Source organism: Drosophila ficusphila, unplaced genomic scaffold (assembly GCF_018152265.1).
Source record: "Drosophila ficusphila isolate 14025-0441.05 unplaced genomic scaffold, ASM1815226v1 contig_791, whole genome shotgun sequence".
In the NCBI taxonomy this organism is placed as follows: Eukaryota; Metazoa; Arthropoda; class Insecta; order Diptera; family Drosophilidae; genus Drosophila; species Drosophila ficusphila.
In genome coordinates, this window is record NW_025064737.1 from 16,799,230 (window position 1) to 16,814,470 (window position 15,241).

Below are 15,241 nucleotides of genomic sequence, written 5' to 3' on the forward strand. Positions count from 1 at the left end.
AACAGATCGGCTTAAAGAAGTCCTTATTAACATCGATTTTTAGTTCAACTTGTAGCGCATACGCAAGTCACTGCCACTCGAGCACAGATCGATCTGATTCACGGATTCCCAACACGCATCGGAATGGAGTAATAGCGCAAATATAGGAAATATGCCAACGGCTAGTGTTTAGTTGTTGATATTCTTGGGCGTGGAACTGAGGTCCGTAACACTTCTCGCAGAGCTGCCTCAAGATAAACGTAATCAGCGAGGTATTTTCGATCGTATGGGTGTTTAATGCTTAATATATCGTTGATAGGTGCCAATTATTTATGGTGACGAAGCCCTCTAACCAACGTAACAATGTCTGCGTCCAAAACCCAGAAGTTCTACAAGTTGGATATAAACCGGACGGAGTGGGAGATTCCCGAGATATATCAGGATCTGCAGCCCGTCGGCTCGGGGGCCTATGGACAGGTGTCGAAGGCACTGGTTCGGGGCACCAACATGCATGTGGCCATCAAAAAGCTGGCCAGGCCCTTCCAATCCGCCGTGCATGCCAAACGGACGTATCGGGAACTCCGATTACTGAAGCATATGGATCATGAGAATGTTATCGGTCTGCTGGACATATTTCATCCACATAAGCCGAATACCTCGCTAGAGAACTTCCAGCAGGTGTACTTGGTTACCCATTTAATGGACGCCGATCTGAATAACATCATACGAATGCAGCACCTGTCCGACGATCATGTTCAGTTTTTGGTATACCAAATACTCCGCGGATTGAAGTACATTCACAGTGCCGGAGTGATTCACCGCGATCTAAAGCCCTCGAACATTGCCGTCAATGAGGATTGCGAGCTGCGCATTCTAGACTTCGGATTGGCACGTCCCACGGAGAACGAGATGACAGGATATGTTGCCACGAGGTGGTACCGCGCCCCCGAAATAATGCTCAACTGGATGCACTACAACCAGACAGTGGACATTTGGTCGGTGGGCTGCATCATGGCAGAACTCATTACAAGGCGCACTCTTTTCCCGGGCACCGATCACATTCACCAGCTCAACCTAATCATGGAAATGCTCGGCACTCCGCCGGCCGACTTTATGAAAAAGATCTCATCGGAGAGCGCTCGTTCTTACATTCAGTCACTGCCGCCAATGAAAAGGCGCAATTTCAAAAAGGTGTTCGAGAACGCCAATCCGCTGGCTATCGATCTGCTGGAGAAGATGCTTGAGCTAGATGCCGAGAAGCGGATCACGGCCGAGGAGGCTTTGAGCCATCCGTACCTGGAAAAGTACGCGGAGCCCAGCGATGAGCAGACTTCGCCGCCTTACGATCACAGCTTCGAGGACATGGATCTGCCGGTGGACAAGTGGAAGGAGCTGATCTACAAAGAGGTTACAAACTTTAAGCCTCCTCCATCGTTTGCTCAGGTTCTGAAGGATGTCAAGTGAAATTAAAACCCACCAAAAAGGACTTTAAGTATTAAACAGGGCGACTTATTTTTTATACCGATTTATATGTATTTACCTTTGTTTAAATTATGCCTTTTGTACTCAAACGTAGCAATTTCTAGCTTTGACTAATATTATTGTTTTGTACATTGTTTTACCAATTTGTTACGTTTTGCAACTAATACTGTTTTTCTATATTGTAAAATAAATTTGTTTGCTAAACCAATTCAATGTTTTCAATATTTTGTCGATGAGACGCATTGACGGGAATTCTTTTATTATTATTATTCTTTATCAGCTATTAAACGTTCCATTTATCCCTATTTACTTTTGGTGAATCACAGATTACTGATAAGATACTTAGAACTCTTAGATAAGAAATGCACATATTAAGGGGAAACACATTATTGCGAATTTAGTGTGCTCTGTATCGTCAACTCGTAAAGATCTTCGTTGACAGGTTTTTATTCAAGGAATACATAATGACGGAATATTCGAGAGTGGTAGTAAAAGAACGCGATTGGGAGATTTCAAACGCATACGAGATTGTTACATTTCTTGGCGAAGGATCTTTTGGACAGGTGGCCAAGGTGAGGGTACGTGGAACTGAAAATTATGTGGCCATGAAAAAGCTATTGCATGCTTTTGATGATGAGGAGAACGCCAAAGGAACTTATCGCGAAATCCGTTTGCTAAAGCATTTCGTTCATCGCAACGTAGTTGGCCTGTTGAACATTTTTTACCCACCATTGCGAAATCCTGTACGCTCAGTAAATGATTTTGAAGAGGTTTATTTGGTGACTCAACTGATGGATGAGGATCTTCACCGTTTTTCACGCTCTAATAGGATCTCCGACTACCACATAAGATATATCCTTTACCAAATCCTGCGGGGTCTCAAGTACATTCACAGTGCTGGCGTTCTTCATCGGGATTTGAAGCCCGGCAATATAGCAGTGAACCAAAACATGGAGGTGCGTATACTGGACTTCGGTTTGGCCCGCTTGTGTAGTCAAAAAATGACACGTGCTGTGGGGACCCTCCGTTATCGAGCCCCCGAAGTGCTTTTCTGCTGGGAAGACTATACAAAAGCCATTGATATGTGGTCTGTCGGGTGTATCCTAGCGGAACTTATTTCGGGTTATGTCCTGTTTCCTGGTGGCCACTATTTTAATCAATTGGAACACTTGCTAAACATAATGGGAAATCCATCTGAGAGATTTATGAGGGGAATAACCAACAAGTATTCCCTGAAGTACTTGGTGGAGTACCCTTTTCGGGAAAAACGCGACTTTCATGTTATGTTCCCGGACGCCAATCCCTTGGCCATCGATTTGATGCAGAAGCTGCTCGAAATGGTGCCGGACGACCGGATAACGGCCGAGGAAGCAATGCACCATCCTTATCTAAGGGATTTTATTGAGCCACACCATCACGACGAGGACATCGCCCTGCCGTATGAACAAAACTTTGAAAACATGACACAATCTGTAAATTGCTGGAAGGAATTAGTTTTACACGAAATTAACGATTTTGCTAATAGGGTTTCCTAAGAATTATGTATTTATGTCTTGACATATCTAAATGTATTATCATTGGTTTCAGCAACAAGCAATGCTACTAAAAATGTTTTATAAAAATACACACATATGTTACGTTTAAGAAACTAAGAACTGCTTAATAAATAAAACGTTTACAAAGTTTCTCTGACGAGTTTTTATTTTATAATGATTAGTTGTAAATTAAGAAATGGGAAGTGCTCAGTATTACTTGTAAACAAAATTTATGACTTCCGGTGTTGAGGTACCCCTATCAAAACATCAAGATCCGGCAACACTGGCGTCAGCTGACTTTGCCGGTTGATTTTGTTGCTGTGATTGATAATAACAATGTTTTGGCTTCGAAGTGTATTACAAAAAGGACTTCCAGCCAAAAAAATATTTGGCAGGAATATATCTGCTCTTTACATAACCGGAGACAAAGCCAACGAGAACTATGTGACCCTGCAACCCTATATGGATTTCAAGGGAACCTTTGGCGACCGCAAGTCTTTGGAGCAGAGCATAACCAGTCGTGGAATAAATATAAAATTAGAAAGTGTGCTCGGCAAGTACGAAAAGTATCAGACGCACCACACCCAACTTGCAAAGGTGGCGGAGGAGCGCGAAGCGGTGACCAAGCTTCTAAAGGAGGTGTCGAAAGCTGGAGGCAGCGAGGAGCAGCTCGAGGAACTTAAAGAGCGTGGGAAATCGTTGCGCAACGACTTAAAGAGTCTAAAACAAACACTATATCCCATCGAAGATGACTTTATACATGACTTCCTGCACTTGCCCAACTTGCTACATGCCCTTTGCCCCACTAAAGGGCAGGAGAAGCTCCTCTACCGCCATGGCCGTTTCAGTTTGGAAAGTGAAGCCACCAACCACTTGACGCGAGAGGACCTCATACACTTTGTAGACAACAATCGGTATTACATGATGGAGCAGGCTGCCCACTTTGACGTCAACGCCATGCAAGCCCTTGCTCGCTATTTCGTCAACCAAGGGAGCTTCATTCAAACCGCCAATCCGGACTTTGTGCGTTGCGTACTCCTGGAGGCCAATGCTACTCCATTGTCTGACTATCACCTGGTACAGGAAGAGCACCTGCAGAACAAGATCAACGCAGCCTACTTGACCGGCGGAGCGGCCTTCGAGAGCTATCTGGGCGCCATGACAAAGCTATGCGTGTATCCTTCTGTGTTACCTTTGAAATATGTTTGCTGCGGTCGCAGTTACAATCGGGCGGAGGCGGAGCTATATGGACCCGTTCCCAGTCTTTATACGGCGACCCAGACGAATGCGGTGCAAACCTTTGTGGCCACGCAAACGGCCAACGAAGCGGATGCACAAATGGAAAACATTCTCAATCTGGCTATTGACTTTTACAAAGCTCTGTCCATTCCCTTCCGAGTTATTTATGCACCCGCCGAAACTCTTACTCCTTCGGAAAGTCTCCGGGCAGTGATCGAGGTGTTTGCCCCATCACTGCAACGCTATGTTTGCGTGGGTCGGATCAGCAATTACGGCGATTTCGTCTCCAAGCGAATCCTCTTGAGCACGCGACGAGAGAAGCACTACGATTTCCTGCATTTGGTGGGGGGACCAGTGCTCTACACCTCACGACTGATAGCAGCGCTCCTGGAGCACGGCGTCCGCCTGGAAGACTGTAAGCTATTGGGCGCCCCTAGCCAGAAACCCACTCATCAGCAGGATCTGCAGGAATTCAAGGACCTCTTCAAGTAGAAGTAGAAATATTGTAAGGTTTCTCTTTTGTTGTGTGTCCTTTAGTCTAACAATAAGTAAAAGTTAAGTTTTACATACAATTATTTACAATCTAGTGTAATCTCATGGTCAGCAGTGGGTTGGGCCCATTCGCCGAAGGTTAATCGCTGCACTTGATCTGCAGCTTGGGAAATCTCTTGCGGAAGTTCTCGCACTTGGGCGTGGTGAAGGTGAACACATTGCTTGAGTCATCCAGCACGGAGTTTGGACTGGAGCGCGGATTTTTCAGGACGTAGGTGGTGTTGTACTTCAGTTTGCTGAACTCCAGCGGGTCCCTCTGAAATAAGAAAGATTTGAGGCAATTCATATATAGCTCTTCCTAGTTTTTCATTTCTCCTGGCTTGGCGAACACCTATGGTATGACCCAATTGCTTTCATCATTATTTGGAAATTATTGATTGGCATTTGGCCACGTACTGGCTATTGGTAAAACGTGTCTTTCGTGTCAAAAGGAGGAAACATGATTGCGCCTTGTTAAACAATACCCCATGGTCAACGATGTTCCATCGGTTCGCCCCTTCCTGGTGGTCCGGCCAATCGGCACGAAGTATTCCGACATGTGGCTCGTGGCTCCCATCAAACAAACACTATCAAGGGTATTACTTACTTTGGCGCGAATGGCGCGGAACTCTCGCTGCTCACAGTTGGTCTCCTGGGGACACAGTTCAAAGACTCTGCAATCGGGATTGGGGTATTGGCATGAAATTTCTTCGCTTTTTGGCCATTTTGTTTACAAATAATTACTTCTCCTTGTGTGGCTGGAAGCCCACAATCTGCACAATCATGCCGAACTTCCGGTTGTGCCGGAAACCCACTTTATACGTCGTGCTCGCTGTCCGGTTCTCCATGGTGGGCGCAACTTCGTTGAGGCCTGTTGGCGCCGGGGTCGTGGCCCGCTCCAAAATGATGGAGGTGCTAATGTGATGGTGGCGGCGTCTGTTCCCGTTCCCCGAACACTGCAGCGGAGTGATCGGCTCAAGGGGCTGCAGCGTCGTGTTGAAGAGCATCGAACACTTGTCGGACTTGAGGCGACGCGAACCGATGTACGAGATGGCCTGCACCTGGATGTAGTACGAGGAGTCGGGCAGTAGTTTTTGGATCTCGAACTGGCGGGTCTGTAAGCATATCAATTCATACATAATTTACACGGTGCTTTGATCCATATAATGGCCCACACTCACATCCTTTACATAGTCGTCCTGGGTGAGGATCGAGGCCTGTGCACTATTCACGTACAAGGACCAACTGATCTTGTACTTCTCAACCGGCAGGTTTGACTTGGAGGGACACCACTCCAGCTTCACGTTCATATAGCGTCCATCGAACTGCTTGGCAGTGATCCTCGAGTCGCTGGGCGCCTTCGGTGGCTTGGGATCTAAGAGGTCATGGGTAGGTTGATTTAGGTATAACAACTACTTTTAGTTTAAGTGAAATCTTATTGTTAACAAAAACAATAAATTTAGTGAAATTTGGGAAGATTTTAGAGCACTTGATATAGTTATTAATCGTAAACTCCATTTATTTAAAGTATTTTCCTTGGACTAAGATACTTACTGCCTGTCGAGGGAAATGGATCGCTGGGCTCGGAATATCCTCGGAATCCAAACGCGTTTACGGCAGCCACCCGAACCTGGTACCATCGACAAGGTCGCATGTGGAAGAAGATATAGGTGCTGCGGAAGGGACAACCAATGCTAAAGAAATCTTTTTGGATTTAAAAACAAGGTGAACCCACTGCTTGCTGCGACCGATGTTCTCCTCCATGGTCTTCTCCACCTTCTGCCATTGCCAAGGTCCGAGTTTCCTGGCCGCAAAGTGCTGTCCAATGTGCGAGCGGACCTCCACGTGGAAGTAGTAGACCAGCAGCGAGGACTCGATCTTCAGATCGACGGCATGACCCCGAGACGTCCTGAAGTACAGGATCTTTGGTATCGGCGGCAGCTGGGTGTTGTTTCTCACGCCCAGCGGCTCCACACAAATGGGACAATGATTGAAGGCACAGCACTTCTGCACCTCGGGGCATTCGTGATCGAACTGACAGTTGTCCAGGCAGGACAGCCTGTCCACCGTCTGCCGTCCGTTCTTGGGACAACTTCCGGCTCGCGGCGCCAGTCTCAATTCCTGCGTGCACTTGTCCACGCATTGTTCACCCTTCGTCGCAGGATTGCTGCCACATCTGGCCAGGCACTGCAGCTCGAGAATCTTATCCTTGACATCGTTTCTGTCCCGGAACCAGTGTGCCACCTTCTGTCGTCGCAGTTGATTGGACAAGGATGTGGAGGAGGAGGATGAGGACGAGGAGGAACCGTTGGCCAACGCACTGGAGGACAGCAGGCCGAGAACGAGCAGCGCCACATGCATGCTGCCCAGTCGAACCAATCCAAGCCTCGGTGATTGCAATCTGCAAATGATCATGCGTCAGGTGATCAGCTCTCGGTTTCTGGACATTCCGTGCGTTCGTAATTTGTGCCGATCATCAGCAGCGGCTTCAGCTTCAGCAGCAGCCCGCTGATTATGCTGAAGGATCGCCCGCTCCGCCGTCCCTCGATTTCGGTGGGAGCCGAACCGGTTTCACCCATTTTGCATGACCAACTAACTAATCATTCCTCGCATTTGTGCTGCCGCCGCCCGGCCCCGAAGTCGAGGCAATGAAAATGCAAAAAAATACATAAATGTATCTCAAGTGCTTGACAGGACTTCAAAGCGCGCATCATAGTGCGTGCCACGAGAGCATTGGACAGACTCCCAGACGAGGCCAGCTATCTGCGCTCTAAGATGAGTCCTTCAATGCCCTACACTTCGGTAGAAAAATGTAAATATAAGAGATTTCTGTTGAAAAAGGGGATCCTCCAAAGTTAAACTTTAATTTCTGTCTAATTAAAATTACTTTTACATTGTTATAACTTTTTAAACAGGATAGTAACCTTTATATTCTATGCAGTATCCATTGATCGTACATATATAACAAAACATTTTATTGCTTTAATCCCCACGAACTCCTGAAATAATTTCCAGAAAATACCATTTTCTGAGTGTAGTTATCTTCGCACCTTTCCAAATACTGACAGCTATTTTCATCTTAATTTTGCATTGACTTTTCTGGGAAACCAAACACAAGACTCCTCGAAATTCTTCACCTGCTTGCCTGAGACATCGATGTGCTCGCACTGATTCCATGTAGGGTATTTAGCACGCAAATGAGAAACTAATGTTTTATGGTATGGTCGATGGTCGACGGTTTATGTTGTTGTTTTGGTTTTTGTTGCGTTCGACTGCGTGTGAATGTGCAGGCAGCGAAAACAAAATCGAGAAAAATACGACTACGACGAATGTGCGAGAGTTGCAAGTGGATGTCACCACATCCAAAGTCACATCCATAGCCGCATCTACAGTCGCTGGGGCAGCAGGGGCACCGCCAGCAGAAGCTTCATCAGATCAGAAGCCTAGCCAGCAGATGCCGCACATACCAAGGCGATACAGACACTCTGGGAGCAGTCGAGTGGAGATGTGGTGCAGTCGGTGGGGCAGCCAGGAGATGCCGTCCCGCCGCACAGTTGGGGTTAGCGACATGTAATTGATCGATCGTGGTCAATGGGGTGATTTTTTAACTTATCAATCACATGTTCAAACATCCCAATAAGATTTAATAAAAAAATCTAACATATTTGATGCTGTTTATTTAACAGTACAAATAACTTTCTTTTTGAAGTCTTAGAGAGACAAAATTATTTAAATCGGGATATGTGCTATTCCTAGATTAAATTGAAATGTTTGTAGCCAAAGACAACGGTTCGTATGAGTAATCCATGTTCGGTTACTAGGAATACCATGTCGCCAAGAAGTATGCAATATATGTGGCGATCAAAAACCTGTTAACGAGATTAAAAAGTAGCGACTGTAGATATCCAGTTTAAAAAGGAAAAATTCTAACAGTTGGTTCCGTTTGCTGAATAATTTCTTAAATCATTTAAAGATTTGATCAGAGATTGCCCCATATATTTGAATATTCCCTGAAGACACATTTAATTTTGAACATGGTTGACAGACCTTTTGTGCTGACCGCAGCTGTGGGGACAGCTACTCCGCCTGGGATGCGACGAATTGGGGATTCGGAAGGGGCGGGGGGCTCGAGGAGCTCGGTATGGCTGCGGGGCGGCCTAACTGAGGGACATTAAGCGACAAATGAATGTGCGCGACGATCGACGCAAGAAGATGAAGTGAAGAAGACGATCGCCGAGAGCAGACGAGATGAAATGCACCAAGTTCCGCGGAACGAAAAATTTGCAACAAAATTGGGCAGTAAAGCGTCGGCAATGCGGGGATTGCTTTGGGGTTGGGGATTGGTTATGGGAATGGGGACTGCGGACCGCGGACAGCGAACTGGCGATTGGGGATTGGGGATGAGGATCGCGGCCACGGCTCTTCCAGATGAATGGGCTATGCGGCTGACGCTGATGAGACAGTCGAGTCGAGGAGTCAGGCTGGCTGCCGTTGCGTAGAGGCGATTAATTGCTTTTAACGATTCAAAAATTCAAAATTACTTGTTATGCTTCACGCACACCAAGGCGAAAAGGCACTTGGCGAGCATAACACAGCACACATACGATGCACTTGAAAAAACATTTAGGAATACGATGAATATTTCACAAGGATACCTACTGTGTGAAAATTTTTAAAGCTTAAATCTAAGAAATTATAAAAAAAAAAACTAACTTGGAAAACTAGGTCAAAAACTCTGTTATTTTAAAAAACATAATTTAAATTTTGTAAATGCAAATCTAATAATGCGATGAGCAATGAAAAAGTTGCAAGTTTGTATGGTTTGCTTAAAATTGTTGAAAAAAGTAAAAAAGGTTAGTATGAGAGGTCTTCGAACAACACTGAAATGTAAAAATCTCGAATCTGAAAAGTAAGCCTTATTTCCTGCGAGTGTACAAACAGGGGAGTTGTTAAGGAGAGCAGCAGATGGAAATGGGGATGAGGACGATGGGGGGCACTAAGATCCGGATCGATTTCGTTGACGTCGTTGCTGTGATAAATCGTTGGTGGTTGTGGCTGTTGCTGCTGTTGTTGGAGTGTTGCTTTTGTTCTGCCTCCAGTTGCAGCTCCGTCTCCATCTGCACCCGCACCCCACTGGATGGTCCCCCGTTTGGGGCTTAGTACAATGGCAATCCGGCGACAATGGCCAGCAATGTCGACCCAACAGCAGCAGCAACTGGGTGTAATATGATGCAAATCGTTTAACACTTTGACCAGCGGCAGCAACGTCATCGTATTGTTGCCTCTTCTTCTGCCGAAGTGCATCGGTGGTAATAAAGAACAAAAAAAAAAGTACATAAACGTTCAAAGAGGGAAAGTAACAAAACACCACCTAAATGGCAAGGGAACAATCAACGATTTTGGCCAAGCCCGAATGGCAAGATCAAATTCAGAACTTTGATGGTCTAACTGGGCAGAGTGCCGCCAAATAATCCACAATAGTTGCTGAATCACAGATATCCATAATGTAAATATTAACTGATTGTTTACTGTTGTGCATTAAAAGAAATCGTGAGGTGCCCTTCTCAAATAACATGAAAATAATGAGTGATATCAGAATGCGTCAGAAGGCAACGTTTTTAATGCATGCAAAATTATAGCCCATTTGTCATCGATAGGCCCCAAAAACTAAGGTTTTAACTAAGCATATTAAAATATATCATATAAACCAGAGATCTAAGCTGAACTTAACGCCAAAGGGAGAAAACAAATTCGTACATAGCGAATATCATGTTATCCATTTGAGATGACCTAGCTTCTCGATTCTTGAAACATGGTACCGTGCCCTTTGTTGCCAAGTGCAGTATTCCCGGATCACATTGTGCCATTTAAACCCAGAAAAAAAATACAAGCAGTCTCCATGGAAGCCCATTTATGGGGTTCAAGCACCCGGCATGTGCGCAAGCTCAAGCTCAACCGGAGCGAAACGGAGTAGGATGTGTGCCCACGGCGGTGTCGGGTTCTACGTCAGGTTCTGAACCCGAAGCCGAGCTCAAGGTTTAGAGATTTGATATATCGTGTGCACACTCATGGCCGTACTTCCGATTATGGTTTTCTGGGTAGGCTCCCAAGGGGTAACCTATATAAAAGCAATTAAGCTTAATCCCTTGCATCTGGAAGGATGTGTTTTATCTATCAAACATATCTTTTCAGTTTTGTCAAAAGATGGAGGACATAAGCTAATAATAAAATGTCATGTATCGTGTTAAAATTGCCAAAAGTAAACTAGCTCAAAATGTATTTTGTACTGTATACTAACTTGATTAAAAACTTAAAGCGTATTCTAATTACAATTATGTGCTTTAAGCGACATTTTGGTAGATACACATATATTTTTTTTAACAACACAATTAATTAATAACAAATAAGAAATTAAAAAAAAGGTGAAGATTTACTGGGTTACTTTCCCGATTGAACTTATTTCCTCAGTGTTCTGCCGGCGGGTAACAGCACCGGTACCTCAATCTTAGAGAGCTTCAACATGCGCCCACTGAGATGTTGCCGCATGTCACCCGTGCACCATTCAATGATATCCACCCCCCTGGGCACCCCTAAATCGCCACTATCCTTACCCATCCGCAATTAGCACGAAGGCAATCTTATTTACGCCGACGGAATTGCGCAAATGGCGAGTTGTGCGAAACATTTTTAGGTACTCACGATAATGGAAACACTTTCGGGGAAACACTTTCGGATGCACTGGCTCCACTTCACTTTCTGTGATCTGCTATCCCGTCCCGTACACCTACGCAGTCGAAGCGCCTTCTTTGATCGCCTTTTGCCACTTTATTATTTAATTTGTCGCACTGTTCTAATATCCGCTCCTGGGAACTGGCAAGTCGGAGTCCGATCCAAAAGCCAAACCAAACCGAAACCGAATCTGAACCACGAGTGGGAGCTCTTTTCGTGCGACCGTTGCGCTGCAGCCGCCAAAAGAGAGTGACACACTGAACGCCACGGACTGCAGGGCTCGAGCTCCAATTCTCCCGTTCTCCCGCGGTTCTCTTGCGCACAGTGGGTCAAGTGGGATCTGGGCTCATACAGTTGCCTTTCGGGATATATTATGTATAGTTTTGAAAAAATCAAAATTCGTAATAAAATTCACTTTATTTAAAATATTTATAACAAAATTGTAATGCTTAGTTTGTACCAATACCTTACCTTCTAGTTTTTTTTTAACCAAGATCAAACGATTATGTATTAAAAAGTATTTACATTAATCAAGGAATTTCTTAAAATTTAATTAAACCATAATGATAAGTAGTAATGCCCAGTGTGCTCCACTTGCTCTCACTTCCTCTCAGCATCTTTAGCTCATTTTGTGTGCCAAAACAGAGATCCCATCTCTCCATCTAGCACTTGCTCCCTCTCCCAATACTACGATGCCGCGCCTCCCTTGTTTTCATTCAAAATTTCATTAAAGGATGCACACACGCACACCCACACACACACTGGTCTGTTGATTTGCATGCACCAATTACTTTATTTTCGTGATTACACATTTACACTGTGATTACAACGGGAACTTGAAAGCAGATTAGGTTCTGATCGTTCGCATCCTTGGATTCCCACAACATGCTTCCTTTCATCTGGAACACAGAGAAAAATGTTGGTCTTAGTTTAGATTTCTATTTAAAAATAGATATTAGATTACTTTTATTCCTAATTTGACTATATTTTCGATATTTTATTAAAGATGATCTTATAAAAATAGCTGCAATCGAATGTGTTCTAAACTTACCACCGGAAGAGTTGAGTTTACAAAGATGTTGGCCCAATACGCTTTGCCATCATTCGCGCTCATTATACAATCATGATCCCCATCGCAAGGATCGGGAGTTATGTCCGCCTTTGACTTTATATAGTTAAACACCCATCTTACTTCATGCTTCAGAAACGAGACTCCGTTGCCTGAGAATTGAGTTGAATAAGAACTTAAATTGAGGTTCAAGTAATAAAAATAAAAACAAATTAAAATAAAAAAAAAAAAACTGTGCGCTATCATTTTGGTCTTAGGTGTACGTTGTTTATCAAACTTTGAACTCCATTCCAATTATACAAATCTGTTTTGCATGCTCCCTTTAATCTTAATGTTTGGCCAATCTTTGTTATAACCTCCCTATCGGTACTCCAAATGTTCGATTCGTGCTGAGATCAATTGTTTCGATTTCGTCTCCATTTCTGCTGACTCATCAAAATATCATTAAACATTCATTATTTTATTTACGGATCGACTTTGGGGCGGGCCCCAATCTGCAATCGATGTCAATATCTCAACGACTGCATTCGAGTAAACAGTAGTAGGAACAGCAGGAAATTTGGTGAAATTTCGTAGATTTACAATCTTGGATCAATTATATTTACGATAGGAGCTTATCATAATTGCCACCACCATTTCATGAGCACGCAGTGGCTGATCCACTAAAGAATACTCTGGGGTCTTTAAAACACCTGCCCCGCAAAACATTCGCCATTCACCTGATCGAAATGTTTCGCCCGCACTAGATCTATTTTTAGTTCCGGCTGACTATTGCTCAGAAAGCGAGGAGCAGCTTCTTATTCTGAGGAAATGCGAATGCACGGATCTTGTATTATCAGTGCTTTGATACTTGTCTAATTACCATTATCATCGAAGCGGACGGTAACCTTTATGGTCGCGTTTCGGGCCATGGAGCAAGGTAGAGTCGTACAGCTCTCGATCTCTAGGTAGTTGACCTGGTACAAAGAACCTGGAATGATAAAAAAAATCAATTAACAAGTTGACATTAACAAAAAACCCATAATGGATTATAAACCATTATTGGGTACGTGACGATAGAAATTTCTTTCACCTTAACACTCGTACAACCTGGCAACAAATCAAAAACCTATCTTCAATAAAAAACTTTCACAGCAACTAAGTCGAATAATCTGCGACTCACACAGACACACCCATACATATTCACATTTCTAAATAATCTACAACCAACAAGCAAGTGCACTTCTCAAGGCCTTTAACAGTTTCTATCATTAAAGTGAACGGTGTTCAATAATAGATTACACCATTCTGTTAATTAAGTTCTTTATTAGATTACTATTCTTACTGGGACAGTCGCCTGTCTATCAGCGTCTCAATACATTTTACTAGGTAATCCCCATGAGGGTGTCATATCTTTTTGTTTATAGTTCTTAAATCTGGACCATAAATCTTTAATTTGCCAAGTCAATAAATACCTCACTTAATCAAAAATCATAAACCAGAACACAATTAAAAGCCTGTACCCTGGGAAACTACAAAAAGTTCTCGAAGTTTTAATGCTCTAAAGTAAACTAACCTGCGTAATTAAAAAACAGTTAAAAATAGGTTGCATTTTTTCACATGACTATAAAATGGGTTAGTACTTATGTTTTATTGGTCGTAAATCAGTTTTTGTGATAGCTTTGATAAGAGTCTGAGTCAATACAATTAGCTCGATCGGAAAACCCTTTTCGTTATTGTTTATGTCATTCGCACATCTTTTTTTTTAACTTCAATCTAATGATTATAGTTTTCAATTGATTAATTATGGTAATATATCATTTATGTTTTGTTATATCACGGTGCATCAGCGATATTTTTATAATTTCGCTTAAACTGTATGCTCACAAAATGGGATTTACCCTTCAAAAAAGGTATATTTTATTTAAAGACCTTAGTTTTGTTTGCGGAAGCAGTCTTTATGGCATTAATTATGGCTCCGATAGAGATCTTATCAAAATACTTACACGATGAGGCTATAAAATACATAAATCATTGCAATTGGTTCGAACTCTTTTATTAAAGATGGTCGATGAGATGGTCGATCATGAAAGAAAGAAAGTAATCAGTGCACTGTTTGAGCCAATGTGTCCTTGAAGAGGTATTTTATGTTTTACATTTGTAAAACAAATTTTTTATGATTGGATATTTTTTATCATCATCGTAATCTCTTTCTTCATTTTGAACAAAATCGACAGAAAAGCACAGATTCGGGGATCCACTCACCGCAGTCTTCGAATGGCAGAGATCTTAGGGAAAGATATTTTTTGTAGGCTGCATCCCTGGCTTGAGCTATTACCCCGCCGGATATTTCGTGGACAGCGCAAATCACGAAGAGTATTTTTAAATAATAATCCATTAGGGCGCCGCGCATGGTTTAATCAAACTTTCGAGATCTTGATTTTCGATTTGATTAGAATATCGGGCAAACGCGTTTGGCGTAGATGTGCAATTCGCTTCCAAATATCAAAAACAATAACAAAGGGGTTCGATAATGAGGATCACGGGCTGGTAACGTTTTATTTTTTGGCGATACAATTGGCTTGGTGGCTTTTGGGTGACTGACACCAAGAATAGTGAGTCCCGGACAAAAAGTAGCGGGCCGTAAACCGTGGCCTCTCTTCAGTGGGAGAGTACCTGCCCTCTCCGGGAAAACGTA

At 43.4% G+C, this 15,241-nt stretch overlaps 5 protein-coding genes across 7 annotated transcripts; 3 read left to right on the forward strand and 2 right to left on the reverse strand.

Annotated features, from left to right (window-relative positions):
* Positions 1-39: 39 nt before the first annotated feature.
* On the forward strand, positions 40-1,669 carry LOC108092082 (mitogen-activated protein kinase p38a). Of its 2 annotated transcripts, none has more exons than XM_017191562.1 (2): positions 40-201; positions 299-1,669. In XM_017191562.1, exon 2 carries the CDS (start codon positions 343-345, stop codon positions 1,441-1,443), a length of 1,101 nt encoding a protein of 366 aa, XP_017047051.1. In that variant the 5' UTR covers positions 40-201; positions 299-342; the 3' UTR covers positions 1,444-1,669. The 2 variants fall into 2 exon arrangements, with proteins under 2 accessions (XP_017047051.1, XP_017047050.1); XM_017191561.2 differs by having other exon boundaries at positions 42-239.
* Positions 1,670-1,876: 207 nt separating this feature from the next.
* LOC108091862 (putative mitogen-activated protein kinase 14C) lies at positions 1,877-3,146 on the forward strand. Its single transcript, XM_017191241.2, has one exon. The coding sequence runs from the start codon at positions 1,926-1,928 to the stop codon at positions 2,994-2,996; it is 1,071 nt and encodes a 356-aa protein (XP_017046730.1). The 5' UTR covers positions 1,877-1,925; the 3' UTR covers positions 2,997-3,146.
* A 148-nt stretch (positions 3,147-3,294) lies between these two features.
* Positions 3,295-4,807, forward strand: LOC108092174 (serine--tRNA synthetase-like protein Slimp). Its single transcript, XM_017191696.1, has one exon. It carries the CDS (start codon positions 3,333-3,335, stop codon positions 4,725-4,727), a length of 1,395 nt encoding a protein of 464 aa, XP_017047185.1. The 5' UTR covers positions 3,295-3,332; the 3' UTR covers positions 4,728-4,807.
* LOC108092173 (anosmin-1) lies at positions 4,742-11,726 on the reverse strand. The gene is made up of 7 exons (XM_017191695.1): positions 11,466-11,726; positions 6,502-7,167; positions 6,321-6,439; positions 5,948-6,141; positions 5,511-5,881; positions 5,374-5,440; positions 4,742-5,043 (listed from the first exon to the last, which is right to left on the reverse strand). The coding sequence occupies exons 2-7, from the start codon at positions 7,125-7,127 to the stop codon at positions 4,867-4,869; spliced, it is 1,554 nt and encodes a 517-aa protein (XP_017047184.1). The 5' UTR covers positions 7,128-7,167; positions 11,466-11,726; the 3' UTR covers positions 4,742-4,866.
* Positions 11,727-12,264: 538 nt separating this feature from the next.
* Positions 12,265-15,158, reverse strand: LOC108092163 (NPC intracellular cholesterol transporter 2). Of its 2 annotated transcripts, none has more exons than XM_017191686.2 (4): positions 14,809-15,158; positions 13,427-13,534; positions 12,547-12,716; positions 12,265-12,394 (listed from the first exon to the last, which is right to left on the reverse strand). In XM_017191686.2, exons 1-4 carry the CDS (start codon positions 14,954-14,956, stop codon positions 12,308-12,310), a joined length of 513 nt encoding a protein of 170 aa, XP_017047175.1. In that variant the 5' UTR covers positions 14,957-15,158; the 3' UTR covers positions 12,265-12,307. The 2 variants fall into 2 exon arrangements, with proteins under 2 accessions (XP_017047175.1, XP_017047176.1); XM_017191687.1 differs by lacking the exon at positions 14,809-15,158 and adding an exon at positions 13,637-13,655.
* Between the last annotated feature and the right edge of the window lie 83 nt (positions 15,159-15,241).

Excerpts from the sequence above, each read along its gene's own strand:
- LOC108091862 (XM_017191241.2), top strand. The coding sequence starts at position 1,926 with ATGACGGAATATTCGAGAGTGGTAGTAAAAGAACGCGATTGGGAGATT.
- LOC108092082 (XM_017191562.1), top strand. The coding sequence starts at position 343 with ATGTCTGCGTCCAAAACCCAGAAGTTCTACAAGTTGGATATAAACCGG.
- LOC108092173 (XM_017191695.1), bottom strand. The coding sequence starts at position 7,127 with ATGCATGTGGCGCTGCTCGTTCTCGGCCTGCTGTCCTCCAGTGCGTTG. Across the intron at positions 6,440-6,501 it reads AACATCGGTCGCAGCAAGCA|CACCTATATCTTCTTCCACA; the intron begins GTGGGTTCACCT and ends TCCCTTCCGCAG. Across the intron at positions 6,142-6,320 it reads TCCATTTCCCTCGACAGGCA|ATCCCAAGCCACCGAAGGCG; the intron begins GTAAGTATCTTA and ends ATGACCTCTTAG.
- LOC108092174 (XM_017191696.1), top strand. The coding sequence starts at position 3,333 with ATGTTTTGGCTTCGAAGTGTATTACAAAAAGGACTTCCAGCCAAAAAA.
- LOC108092163 (XM_017191686.2), bottom strand. The coding sequence starts at position 14,956 with ATGCGCGGCGCCCTAATGGATTATTATTTAAAAATACTCTTCGTGATT. Across the intron at positions 12,717-13,426 it reads CGTCCGCTTCGATGATAATG|GCAACGGAGTCTCGTTTCTG; the intron begins GTAATTAGACAA and ends CTCAATTCTCAG. Across the intron at positions 12,395-12,546 it reads TAAACTCAACTCTTCCGGTG|ATGAAAGGAAGCATGTTGTG; the intron begins GTAAGTTTAGAA and ends TCTGTGTTCCAG.